The sequence below is a fragment of the Pseudorca crassidens genome, chromosome 2 (genome assembly GCF_039906515.1).
Source record: "Pseudorca crassidens isolate mPseCra1 chromosome 2, mPseCra1.hap1, whole genome shotgun sequence".
Lineage (NCBI taxonomy): Eukaryota > Metazoa > Chordata > Mammalia > Artiodactyla > Delphinidae > Pseudorca > Pseudorca crassidens.
In genome coordinates, this window is record NC_090297.1 from 3,021,813 (window position 1) to 3,033,968 (window position 12,156).

Sequence of the window (12,156 nt, forward strand, 5' to 3'; positions counted from 1 at the left end):
GGAGGGTGTCGAGAGGACCCCCGCCCCCGGAGTTGACCCCACGTTCCGGGAAGGAGGGTAGCCAGAGACATCTGGTCACGTTGGAGGTTTCTTTCCTGAACCGCTCCTTCTCTGTGTCAGAAACCACGTGTGCGCCCGACATCCACTGGGGCTGCGGGTGACCAAAACCTAGGCGCCCAGAGCGCCTCTCCTGAAAGGGAGCGATGCTTTCATCCCCGCGAGTCCCGGGGCCAAGTGTGGAGCCGCTTCTACAGGACATCACGGTGACATCGGGCTGGGAGCACCATTCGAGTGACTCACAGCTGCGTTTGTTTCACTAGGAAAATTGAACCAGTTACTGCTTTCCAGAAGAGAGCGCGTGCTCTGCTCCCTTCCTGAGCTGGTGCTGGGGGATAGAGGCTGAGCCACCTGTGTCCGTGAGAGGGGAGGGCGGGTCTCTGCTCCTGAGATGTAGCCAGAGCCCCTGCTGCACTGTCCTGTTGGTGATGGGGGGCTGGGGGACACGGGTTGGAAGGAGGCCCCCCAAGTGCTCCTGGGCACCAGAGGGTCCTGTACGGAGGGTGGGGGGAGATGAATATCTCATGGTGTTGGAAAGCCGCGTCCCGCTCTCTCCAGGGCAGAGACCTTGGGGCAACACGGAATCAGGGATACCAGGACCTTTCCCCCACCGGGCACCAAGCTCTCCCTTCTCACGTAGAACCGAATGTCTCTTCCTGGTGGGATGTGCCTTCTGTCAGGAGAAGACGTGGTGGTGAAACAAAGGCTCACCTACTGGGAGTTTCACTTTGCCCAAAGGTCAGAGTTGAGTGTGGCCGCCATCTCCCCTTAGTTGCAGCTTTGGGGGTCCAGGATTTGTTCTCAGAAGGCTTGCCGCCTCCTCCATCCATCCCGGACCCCAAGCCTGCCGCCCCTTGCTCTCTGGGCTTCGCGAAGAGCAGCATCACCCTGTCAGGCTCTAGGAGACGGGGCACCTCTGAACATCCTGAGAGCAAATCTCATGGCTTCTTCCCTCCAGCTCCCTGAGTGCAGATCCCGCGGCTGGAGCACCCCAGCTTCTCGCTGCCAGCCCACAGCCCGAGCGCGCTTGGAACGTAGGTCTGAAAGGAAGGGGAAGTCCTGCCTGTCACCCACCATCCTCTTTGCTTGGGACAGTGGCTTCCTTAGATTTGTCCCATTCCATGGCTTGACTGCAAAACTGGTGAGGTTTGAGGAGTTAAATACAAAGTGGGTTTTCCCCCCAGAGTGTGTGCTGTGCTTGGGGTCCTGCTTCCTAAGATGAGCGTGCAGAAAGGGGAGGGTCATCACTTTTCAGTCGAGACGGCTGGCAGACAGGACACCACAGGTGGCTGAGGTCATCAGCAGAGGTGGGTCGTGTTGACATCAGGCACCCCAATACCATGTGACAGGAGGGCTGCACCTCTGAAGTTCCTCCCAAGAACCCATCCCCCCAGTCTAACCATGAGAAAAACACCAGACAAATCCCAGTAGAGAGACAGCCCACAAACTGCCTGATCTGCCCTCCTGAAAACTGACAAGGTCATCGAAAGAAGGCAAGTCCGAGCATCCGTCACAGCCCGGAGGATCCCGAGGAGACGTGATGACTAATGTTATGTGTGATGCTGGAAGAGAGAACTGGTGAAACCCTAATGCAGTATGGAATTTGGTTCATGATCACGGACCCGTGCTTTCCCTAGGTTTTGACAAACTCACCATGGTGATGTGGGATGTTCACATCGAGGCATCTGGGAGAAGAGTACACAGGACCTCTCGGTGCCCTTGTGCAATTTTTCTATGAATCTAAAACTGCTCTAAAAAGAAAAGCTTATTTAAACAAACAAACCAACAGAAGTGGGGTGCGATCAAGAGGCTTCTGGACACAGGATCATGCTGAGGAGGGGCAGGTAGACTCAGCAGGGGCCCCAGGTGAAGGGATGCCCATGTCTGTAGGGGTTGATGATGTCCACCTAGGAACACGGACTCCCCCAGAGCCAGCTCTGTGCTGGAGGAAGCACATCTGTGTCATCCCACCTGCGTCCTCGGAGTCATTTCAGGCTGTACCCTATCCGTTATTGATCATAGATGCACGGTTCTTCTTAGAAGATGAGGAGACCTCAGTGCCACCTGCTCCAACCGCCTTGTGTAAGGCTGCGAACCTGGGGCTTGTGGAGTGGAAGCAACAAGCCCACGCTCAGGCCAACGTCAAACAGAATTGTTCCCACTGTGGCTTGTCCCCCGAACAAGCTGATGGCAAGCCCCAGAGAGACATCACGGGTGAGGGTCTTCCTCAGTCATCCAGTGCTGGGGTTGTACATGGGGTGCTTGTCACTGCTAGTGGCAGGGCTGGGACAGGCTGGCCACCTGTCGGATACCGCTCAGGTTCTGCCCCGTCCTGGAGATTCCGGGATGGCCTCTGGGCCGTGCAGACTCCTGCATAAACTTCTGGCCCAGCCCCAGTGCTCTGGCAAGCGGATGCCAGCTGCTTGCAGAAGGCAGCCCTGCAAACTCCTTGCTCGGAGAAAAGCGCACCCTTAAGTGGAAGGGATGTCTTTGTCTCCCTTAATTGACAGTGATTTTCTTCAGTGAAGAAAATATACAGAAGGTATCAAATTGAATCTCAATTTGCTGAATCTTATTAAGCTGTTCTTGGGGAAAAAGGATTTCAATAAAAGTTTAAAAGGGAGAGAAGCAAAAAGCCTGCCAACTAGAAAATAAAGTGGGATGGAGCAGTAGTTCCCAATTTGGGAGCAATCAGGTGGGGTGGGGGGTGGCTGGGAGCCTTTGTTCTTCATTTGAAAGTCTAGGCTGGGACGCTGCCGAGGGGGAGCCTTCCGGGGCCCGTCTGTCACAGGGTGTAGACGCGGCAGCCGGGCACTCCAGCGAGGATCGTGTGGACGAATCTAAAGTCTCCACCGCATGTCCATTGCCGAGGCCGGCTGTGGCCCCAGCATCCTTTCTTTCCTCCCACCTGCCAGGGACAGGGAACGGAATTAGGACGCGATGCAATGTGCCCCAAGTCTGTCTACCCACTACCCCGGCACACATCCACTTCTTCAGATCCAAACTACATACCCTAAAATCCACGTCTTTGAAGTGTAGAGGTCAGTGTTTTTAATGTATTCACAAGGTTGTGCAACTGTCCCCACCATTAATTCCGGAACACTCTTATCACCCCTAAAGGAAACCCTGTGACCATTAGCAGTCACTCCCTACCCCCCCGCCCCCAGCCCCCGGCAGCCACCAATCTACTTTCTGTCCCTGTGGATCGACTGCTTCTGGGCATTTTTTGTAAACGGAATCGTACAGCCTGTAGCCTTTTGTGACTGGCTTCTTCGTGACGTTTTCAGGGTCCATCCACGTGGTAACGTATATCAGCACTTCTTTCCAAATAACGTTCCACTGTAGGGCTGGACCACCCTTCTTTACCCACTCATCAGCTGATGGACACGGAGATTGTTTCCAGTTTCCTCTGTTAGGAATAATGCTTCTGTGAACATTCGTGTATGCGTTTCTGCACCCAAGAGTGGAATTTCTGGGTCCACGTTGAGGAACTTCCAAACTGTTTGATGGCTGCACCGTTTCACATTCCCACCAACAACGCCCGAGACTTGCAGTCTTCCCACATCCTCGCCAGCACTCGGAATTGTCCCTCTGTTTGCTTGTAGCCATCCTCGTGGGGCTGAAGCGGTGGCACGTTCGTAAGGCGTCTGTGGATGCCCCAGGGTTTTGGGGAAGCCGGCCGCACTCGGCCTGCGCCATGGCCTGGCCCCCTTGGCGTGTTACCCGCTGGCTCTGATGGTTAGTGGCTCTGAGGGCCTCCCCTGCAGATGTGTGGGGTCCTCTGCCATCTTGAAAAATGGCTGATGGCACTGTGGATGCCTTCCTGGGTGAGAGGATCTGTGAGTGGTCCTCCAAGAACCTCTTAACCGTGAAATGAGTGTGGAGTTGGGGGCTTCCCAGCCCTGTGCTTAGCAGTGTCAGAGGGACACTGCAGAGTGTTCCTGGGGTCCTGCCTGGTTTCAGGACTAGCTGGAGGGATGAGGACAGAGGTCACTGGCTGCCCCTCACACGGTCCTCGCAGATGTGTCTGAATCCTCTCACACCAAGATGCGTCTTCACCCCAGGGGGTCCCACACAGGAGTCCAGGAAGGTCCAGATTGCGCACAGAGGCAGCAGGCCTGGTGACAGAGCAGAAGGTTTGGGGCCTTTGGCCCCTGTAGAGAGACCAATGATGGGTCCCCTGCAGGCCCTGGAATCAGTCCCTGACCTCCCTATGGGAGGGTCTCTCTCTGCTCCCCCGCCCAGGCCCCGCATTTCCTGGCTCCTGGGTGTGGGTGGAGCCTGTGTCCTGACCTGTTCACCTGCCTCTGTATTTCCCTCTGTGAACAAATCTACCCGTTCAAAAGGAAAGAAAATGGACTTGAAGAGGAAAAACAAATCTAGCTCTCCCCACTGTTGCCACGGGTTGGCTTCTCTGCATAACAGCTGGGGGGCGTGGAAAGAGAAGGGTTTCCATGGTAACCAATTACAGCTCACGATTGGTGGAAAATGGCAGAAATACCCTGCATGTGAAGTTGTGCGGGGCGGGCAGGCACAGGCCCTGTTGTAATTTCCTGGGGCGATGCCGCTCCAGGTGGTGGTGGCGGCGGCAGGCAGGTGTGTGTGTGACTACCGTTCACTCAGCCTGCCTGGCAGAGCCTCGTACTACCTGGTGGAGTCCAGTAATGCCTGTTGGGGCCTGGTGAGGCCTGATGTGACTGTGGTACCTGGGAGTGCCTGGTGAGGCCTGGTGAAGTCTGCAGGTACCTGGGGAGGCCTGAGGGTTCCTGGTAGTACCTGGTGGAGCCTAGTGGTGACTGGTGGGGTATGGGGGGACCTGGTGAGGTGGTGGGGTATAGGGAGACCTGTGGTGCCCTGTGAAGCCTGGGGGTACATGGTGAGGCCTGGGGGTGCCTGTTGACGCCTAGTGGTACCGGGCGGGGGGGCCTGGTGAGGTCTGGTGGTGCCTAGTGGGACCTGTTCCTACCTGGTGAAACCTGATAATACCTGGTGAGGTCTGGGGGTTCCTGGTAGTACCTGGTGGGGTCTGGTGGGATCTGGTTAGGCCTGGTGAGGTGGTGGGACCTGGTGAAGCCTGGGAGGACACGGTGAGGCATGGGGGTGCCTAGTGGGACCTGTTCCTACCTGGTGAAACCTGATAATACCTGGTGAGGTCTGGGGGTTCCTGGCAGTAACTGGTGGGGTCTGGTGGGATCTGGTTAGGCCTGGTGAGATGGTGGGACCTGGTGGGACCTGGTGAAGCCTAGGAGGACACGGTGAGGCATGGGGGTGCCTAGGGGGGCATGGTGAAACCTGGTGAGGCGTGGGGGTGCTCAGCAGTGCCTTGTGGTACCTGCTGGTGACCAGTGGTGCCCTCCAGGCCGAGGCACCACACCTGTTGGAAGCAGCATCTCATTTCCCTGAGGGCTGGACTCGCGTGCAAATGCATAGAGAGGTGGGAGAACTTGAGCTTCTAAAACATCCCCCTCCCTGGGCCACCTGTGGCCACAGAGGAGCCGCCCTTGGTGTGCACCTGGGGGCACCTCGCGCTGACCTGAATCTCCGTGTGCAGCGAGGCTGGCCCGGACCCTGCAGCACGCAGGGCTGGCCGTGCAGAGACCGCACACCGGCAGCCTCTTGGCGCGGACGCATTAGCATAATGAGCAGCTCCTAATTTCTGCAGCCAAGCACTTTCGTTCTGATTGAAAAACTGGGGCCTTATTATTTGAGGATGTGTCCTTTTCGGCAATTAGCGCTCATTAATACAAGTTTCTTCCTTTCAACATGCTGGGGGGACAGCACGTTCCTAAGTGTCAGTGAGGGAAAAGTCAGCCCCAGGCACGTGGACACACTCACACAGACACGGACTGATTCAGTCCCTTTTAAAGTCACGTGACACCCTTGGAAGAAAACCTGCCAAACTCCGCTTCCCCAGGCCTGGTTCTACAGTGTTTCTGGGCTGACGACTCAGTGCAACACACATGCTCTCCCACCCCCACCCGCGACCATCCCTGAGCTCTGGCTTCGTGTCAATTTCTAGACGTGGCCTTGCTGACGAGCTCTGGCTTTGAAGGGCGCCTGTCCCAGGTCCTCAGTTACCTAAGCCGGTGGCAGGGCGCGGGGCCCGGGTCCCCCCCCCCTCCACGTGCACTGCATCCTCCCCTGGCTCTATCCTTGCCAGGCCCGGGGCGCGCTCAGCCTCGCTGCCCTCGCCAGGCCGTGCGGGTGTGCCCTCCCCAGCCTCCCTGTGCTGAGGAGGTAGAGGACAGGGTTCCCAAGGGCACCTGCATGGGAGAAAAGTATCGGCAGAACGAGCACTTGGGCAGAGTGGGCACCCTGATGGACTCTCAGTTTCCCCGCAGCATGTCTTTTCCTGAGCGAGATCCAGAGGAGGGCACAGACCAGCAGCTTTCCCCGTGTATGTGTAACGGCATCTGAGGCCACGAGCCTGCTTTCAAATCGGCACATTCAACTGAGATACGAGGCGGCAGAGGGTGGGGCTGGCAGAGCGCGGGACCTGGCCCGGAGCAGTAGATGCTGGGACCCTGCTCCACATGAAGCCCCACAGGCTGAAACCCCTGTCCCTCCAGACCTCAGGACTGCAGGCTGCAGGCTTAGCATCACCCACCTCGGACCGCGAACGTCTGTGACCTGGAGGGAAGTGCCCGGGCCTTGGACCCAGGGTGTGGACCACGTTCCAGCCTGCCCGGGCCTTGGACCCCGGGTGTGGACCACGTCCCAGCCCTGCCGTTCCCTCCCCTCTTGGCGCCTCTGTTTTATTAAGGGTCAGAGCAAAGCGGGGATGGAAGGCCCGTGAGGTCATCTCTTCAGCTGACAGACGTGGGCTTTGGAGACTCGGTTTCCCTCCTGTAAGCGGACGCTTTGTCCTCAGCCGGCCACGTGCAGGCAAGCTCCTTGGAGGTGAAGCCGGGTCCTGAGCGCGTGTGGTTCGGCCTGTGCTGCTAAGATGCTAACAGACTGCGCTCGAGTCGGCCTTTGAAGTGAACTAACGAAGGGTTTCATTCCCCTTTGGAAGCTGGGATTAGCGCTCATTACAAGAAGAGCATTTCCTCGTCCTGGTGGGGGGTGGAGAGCGCCCCCCAGGCAGAGGCCCCCCCACTGATGCTTTTCTCTCTCTCCCACGCAGTTCCATGTTCATCCGCTGGCCCGGCTGCTCTCTAGGAAGCCATGCTTGGATCCTTATAGCCATGTTTCAGCTCGCCCTGGATCTGCCCGCGTGTGAGTCCCTGGGCCCGGGCCCCGAGTTCCGGCTGCTGCCCCGGCTGCCCCACCGGCCGCCCCGCTTGTGGAGTTTTAAGAGCGGACAGCCCGCCCGGGTCCCAGCGCCCGTGTGGAGCCCCCGGCCGCCCCGCTTGGAGCGTGGTCACAGTCACGGGCAGATGCTGAGTCCCCGGGCCCGACGGGCGCACAGACCCAGGGACCAGGTGGCCGCTCTGGGGCCCAAAGGGGGGCTGGCCAAGCCCCCAGCTGCTGCCAAATCCAGCCCTTCCCTGGGCCCCTCCTCCTCTGCGGGGGGCAGTGGAGCTCCCACGGACCAGCAGGCCCTCCTGCGGCGGGGGAAGAGGCACCTGCAGGGGCCCGCCTTCAACAGCTTTGACTTCCAAGGCAGCAGGCCCACCACGGAGACGGAGTTCATTGCCTGGGGGCCCACGGGGGAGGAGGAGGCCCCGGAATCCAATACATTTCCAGGCGTTTATGGCCCCACCACGGTCTCCATCTTCCAAACACGGAAGACAGCTGTGGCCACTGCCACCGCCACCGCCACCACGGCCACCTCCGTGACACTGCAGACTCAGGGGCTCACGGAGCCCCTGGACCCCAGGAGTGGGAAACCGGTTGGGGTAAGCACAACGGAGCCTTCCACCAGCCCCAGCAGAGACAGTGGCAAAGTCAGCAAGCCCCCACGGGTTCTGGGGGAGACCTCAGGTACGCCCACCTCTTTTCTGGTTGGTGCTGGGTCGGGGGGATATTTTGGGGGGGGTGTGGCTTAGGAGGGATGCTGAGCTGTGCCTGGGTGATGCCGTTTTGTGAGACTCTTCATTTCCCAGCAGGGAACCTAAAGCCATAGCCCCTAACGGGAAGATGGGGCGCTGTGTATCTGTGAACTTGCACGTGTATATGTCCTGACAAATCTGGGCTGTGCTCTGCAAGGAAGGGCCAGGCTCTTCTAGCTGCTGGAAGGGAGCAGGGAGAGGGTCTCTCCCTAGAGGTGGCCCTGAAGTGGGCACTGTACCCACCCTGCCCGTGTAGGGGTGTCTGAGCCCCACCGGACACAGGGAAACAGCTTCCTGAATGGCAGAACTTCAGCTCCTGGGCCAGCCTGGGAGTTAGGTGTGGGCACATCTGCTGATAGAGACAGGGTATGTGGTGTCTTCAAAAACCCTCAAGGGTATGGCCCTAAGGAGGGGCAGCTGTCAGACTGGCCTAGAATTAGCAATTACCTTAAACAGCAGGAGAGCCGGAGGCCGTGTAGCAGGAGGAGCCTCCTGTGGTGTTAGCTGAGGCTTTGCGCACTGACTCAGGTGGGGGGTGTCTTGTCCCTGAAGATGGGTTAGGAGGTGTTTGGAGGATGGAGATCTGACAGATGGCTTTGGTTCTCCTGCCCGTGTTATTCTAGGTGTGTGTAGACAACTAGCATTTCTTGGCTTTGGAATATCTTGCTGCAACGTCGTTTTGTTGTTCCTTCTCCTCCTGTAACTCCTCCAATTGCTTCGAAAGGAGTAGCCCTTGAAAATCTCCCAGGCCAAAGCTTGTCCCTTCGCTGGTAGGCCCCCTGCATGTACCCAGCTTCAGGCCTGCTAGGGGACAGCCAGAATCCTGGACCCCCATGTTCCCACCCACTGCCAGCATCCTTGGCTTCTGTGAACAAGCCATAGCCCCATGCCCCGCCATGACTCCCAGGTTTACAGATTGTGTCCGTGCCTGCACATCCTAGACTAGCAGCAGTATCTGCTGACTTGCAAAACAGGATGCAAGTTCCAGGACATGAGCCCAAAGGGGTGGGGGCACCATGCAGCCTCCTCCACCCCCGGCTTGCTTCTCCACTTCCTCAGGGTTTGGACCTGACACGGATCCTCTACAGAACCCGGAGGACAGAGAGAACTGCTCGTCAGGGTCCCTCCGCAGCCAGGTTGCCATGCTGTCCCTTGCACTCCGTGTGCGCACCACATTCTGTATCCCGGCCGACAGGCAGGGTATGGTCAGTAGTTGGACAGGTTTCCAGGGAGTGGGTGGCCTTTGTTCCATGACCTACTTCCTTCCTTCACCTGGATAAGAGAACTGCGGTTTTTTATTCTGCGTGATTCTTCCCTTGAGAGCAACATATCTGTGGAAGCAAAGCCAAGCTCCACCTCAACGCCAGGGGCTGGGGTCCGGGCTGGAGGGACGGAGGCTGTGAGCTCGGGGGTGTCACGGGAGAGGGTCTGCGGGGCTGTGCCTCAGCTGTCTTCCACATAGCCCCCTTCTGGCGTCTAGAGACACACAGACCCTGCCATTCATCTTCTCCATGCCAGGCGCCCAAGAGCAGCTTACAAAGCATTCGTTTTTACCTCGATAAACTCGCAAGCCATCATCATAATAGAATCTAGTGGTGCGTTCATTTATTGTCATCTCCTCTGCCTACGTCACTTACTATATAGACATGGATGAGAAAACGAGTTCCCATTTCTTCCAAATTACATTTGTTATTACTAACGTTAAATGCCCGGGATAGCATTAGAAGGCTTAGCAAATTAATTCATAGTACATTGGATATTGCTAATCCAGCTTGACAGATGCTTATCTTGGAAAAGATTTATGGTTCTTCATGATATAATCTGCTGCTAGATTAATTTGTTTAGCACAACAAATTTAAAAGGGGGAAGGTACGTGTGTTTGTTTCTAATGCAGAGAAATGTTCATTCTGGGAAGTGATGCTGGATGCTGAGTAGGGGCAGCCAGTGGTCCTCAGCTTCGAGTTCAAGGCAAGGAAAGAGAGGAAATGCTGATTCTCCTAACCGGGCTCATCAAAGCTCAGCTGGTCCTACATAAGTGATCCAAGCCCCAGGGCATTGAGAGCCCAGGCCGGGGTCCTGCAGATCCCCCTAGTTAGCAGATGTAGACCTAGGCCCCCCAACTCGGAGTATGACTACTACTCACCCTTCTCCGACAGGATTTAAGGCAGCAAGGGTGGTCTTGGGGATCCCAGAGCTGTGGTCTGGGGGGCCTTGCGCACCACGGTGAGCGGTACGTGCTTCCAGGCTGCAGATCTGCATGTGAATCTGGGCTCTGCTGCATGTAGCTGGCTGACCCTGGGAAAGTTCTCTTCTCTGTTGGCTACATTTTCTTCATTTATGAAAGTTTAGAAATATCTCTCCTAAATGGTTGCTGTGAAGTCTCAGTAAATCAACCCCAAGTACAAAACACGGTGTCTGGCAACTAAGAATCCTCTATCCGCGCCAGATGTTTTTATACCCAGCAAGAGTGACTCTGAGGAGAGGGTTACCGGCGTCAAGGACAAACAGGCCCAGATTTGCCCACTCACAGCTGGGGGGTGCCCCAAAGTCTGGAATGAAGGCTTTAGGAAGTGATATGAAGAATTTGATAAGTCAATTCTGTGGTCAAAAGAAGTGTCTTTGGAATCAGGTTTGGGAAGTTGTTTTATTTTTGCTTCTGTAGAGAAACGTTTAGAAGGGGAATGTCTAAACATTCCTGTCTGTCCATAGCACAGGCATTGGTGGGTGTAGAAAGGGCAGGTGGCTGGTGATTTGGGGCACTCTGAAATCTGTCAGGAGCTAACATTATATGGAAAAGCTGCTGGAATGACCTAAGGGCCCACTTGACGTGGAGCAGGAGTCACGCTCCACGTAAAGCGGCTGGGAAATCTCTCCTAGTTTTAGTGTGGTAGTTGAGAGTGCCACAGCCTGCCTGCCAATTCCTAACTTCATTTGTATTAGCTGCGTGAACTGGGGCAGCTTCCTTCTTATCTCTGTGCCTCAGTGGGAATTACAGAATTAAAAATCTCATAATGTTGTAAAGATTCAGTGAGATAGTACATACCAGGTGCTCAGCGCCTGGCACATCATAGTTCCCCAGGACATGTTTGCTGCTGCTGAGACGATAATGATGATGGTGGTGGTGATGATGAGAGAGATGATGATGATGGAGATAATGGTGGTGATGGTGATGGTGGTGATGTTGGAGATGATGGTGCTGGTGGTGATGATGAAAGTGGTGATGATGTTGATGGTGCTGGTGATGGTGATGATGATGCTGGTGATGGTGATGATGCTGGTGATGGTGATGATGATGGTGATGATGCTGGTGATGGTGATGATGACGGTTTTGATGGAGATGGTGTAGACGGTGGTAATTATGATGATGGAGATGATGGTGCTGGTGGTACTGGTGATGGTGATGACAATGATGATTATTGTCCTTGTGATGATTTGCTGTCACCGGCTTACTGCTCCGTGGTGACGTCATTTGATGAGGTCCCACACTCTCACCCCTGACCTTGGTGCTCCGAGCGGAGGTGCAGTTGATGCTTAGCCAGGAACTGCTTGGGGTGGAAAATCACCTGGCTCAGGTTCACCAAGGCACTGAGCTGCAGCCTCACACGGTGCTGGCAGAGGCAGAGCGTCAGACGGTCAGCACTTCGCCTGAGGTCCGGAAAAGAGGGCTCACCACAGTGGAGCGCTGCTCTCCAGTGACAGCTCTCTTGCTGGTTGTATTCTGAGTCTGGAATTACAGTGTCTCCCAGGAGAAAAACGGAAAAACGGAAAGTCATTTCCTGGGCTTTAATCTTAAACCTCGTCAACGGAGCTGTGGGCAGTTTAAGCCAGCCGGTTTCAGTCCCCGCGTTTGCCCCCTGCGGGATCTCCTGGGCATTTGGCCTGCAGTTAGCGCTCAGTAAAGATTTCCCAGACCTGACGTTCCTCGACCCTGCCTGCTGGCCCCCGGCTCCTGCCTGCACAGACACATCTGACGCTTTCCCCACCTGCCTGTGTTCACAACTCCGGGAAGGTGCACTGCCCAGGAGGGCCCAGGTCCCCATTGTCATTCGAGATGTGTCCCCATCTGGATCAGTCACAGATCTGTGACACCCAGCAGCTCAAGGAT

At 56.2% G+C, this 12,156-nt stretch overlaps 1 protein-coding gene across 2 annotated transcripts in view; it reads left to right on the forward strand.

Moving 5' to 3' along the window:
• AJAP1 (adherens junctions associated protein 1) overlaps window positions 1–12,156 on the forward strand; it is a 124,270-nt gene that overhangs the window by 46,773 nt on the left and 65,341 nt on the right. The window contains exons 1-2 of one of the 2 annotated variants that reach the window (XM_067718092.1): window positions 4,648–4,799; window positions 7,184–7,983. In XM_067718092.1, the coding sequence (XP_067574193.1) occupies window positions 7,188–7,983 (796 nt within the window). In that variant the 5' untranslated portion in view covers window positions 4,648–4,799; window positions 7,184–7,187. Of the gene's footprint in view, window positions 1–4,647; window positions 4,800–7,183; window positions 7,984–12,156 lie in introns of those variants that run through there. The other variant, XM_067718082.1, reaches the window with a different exon arrangement.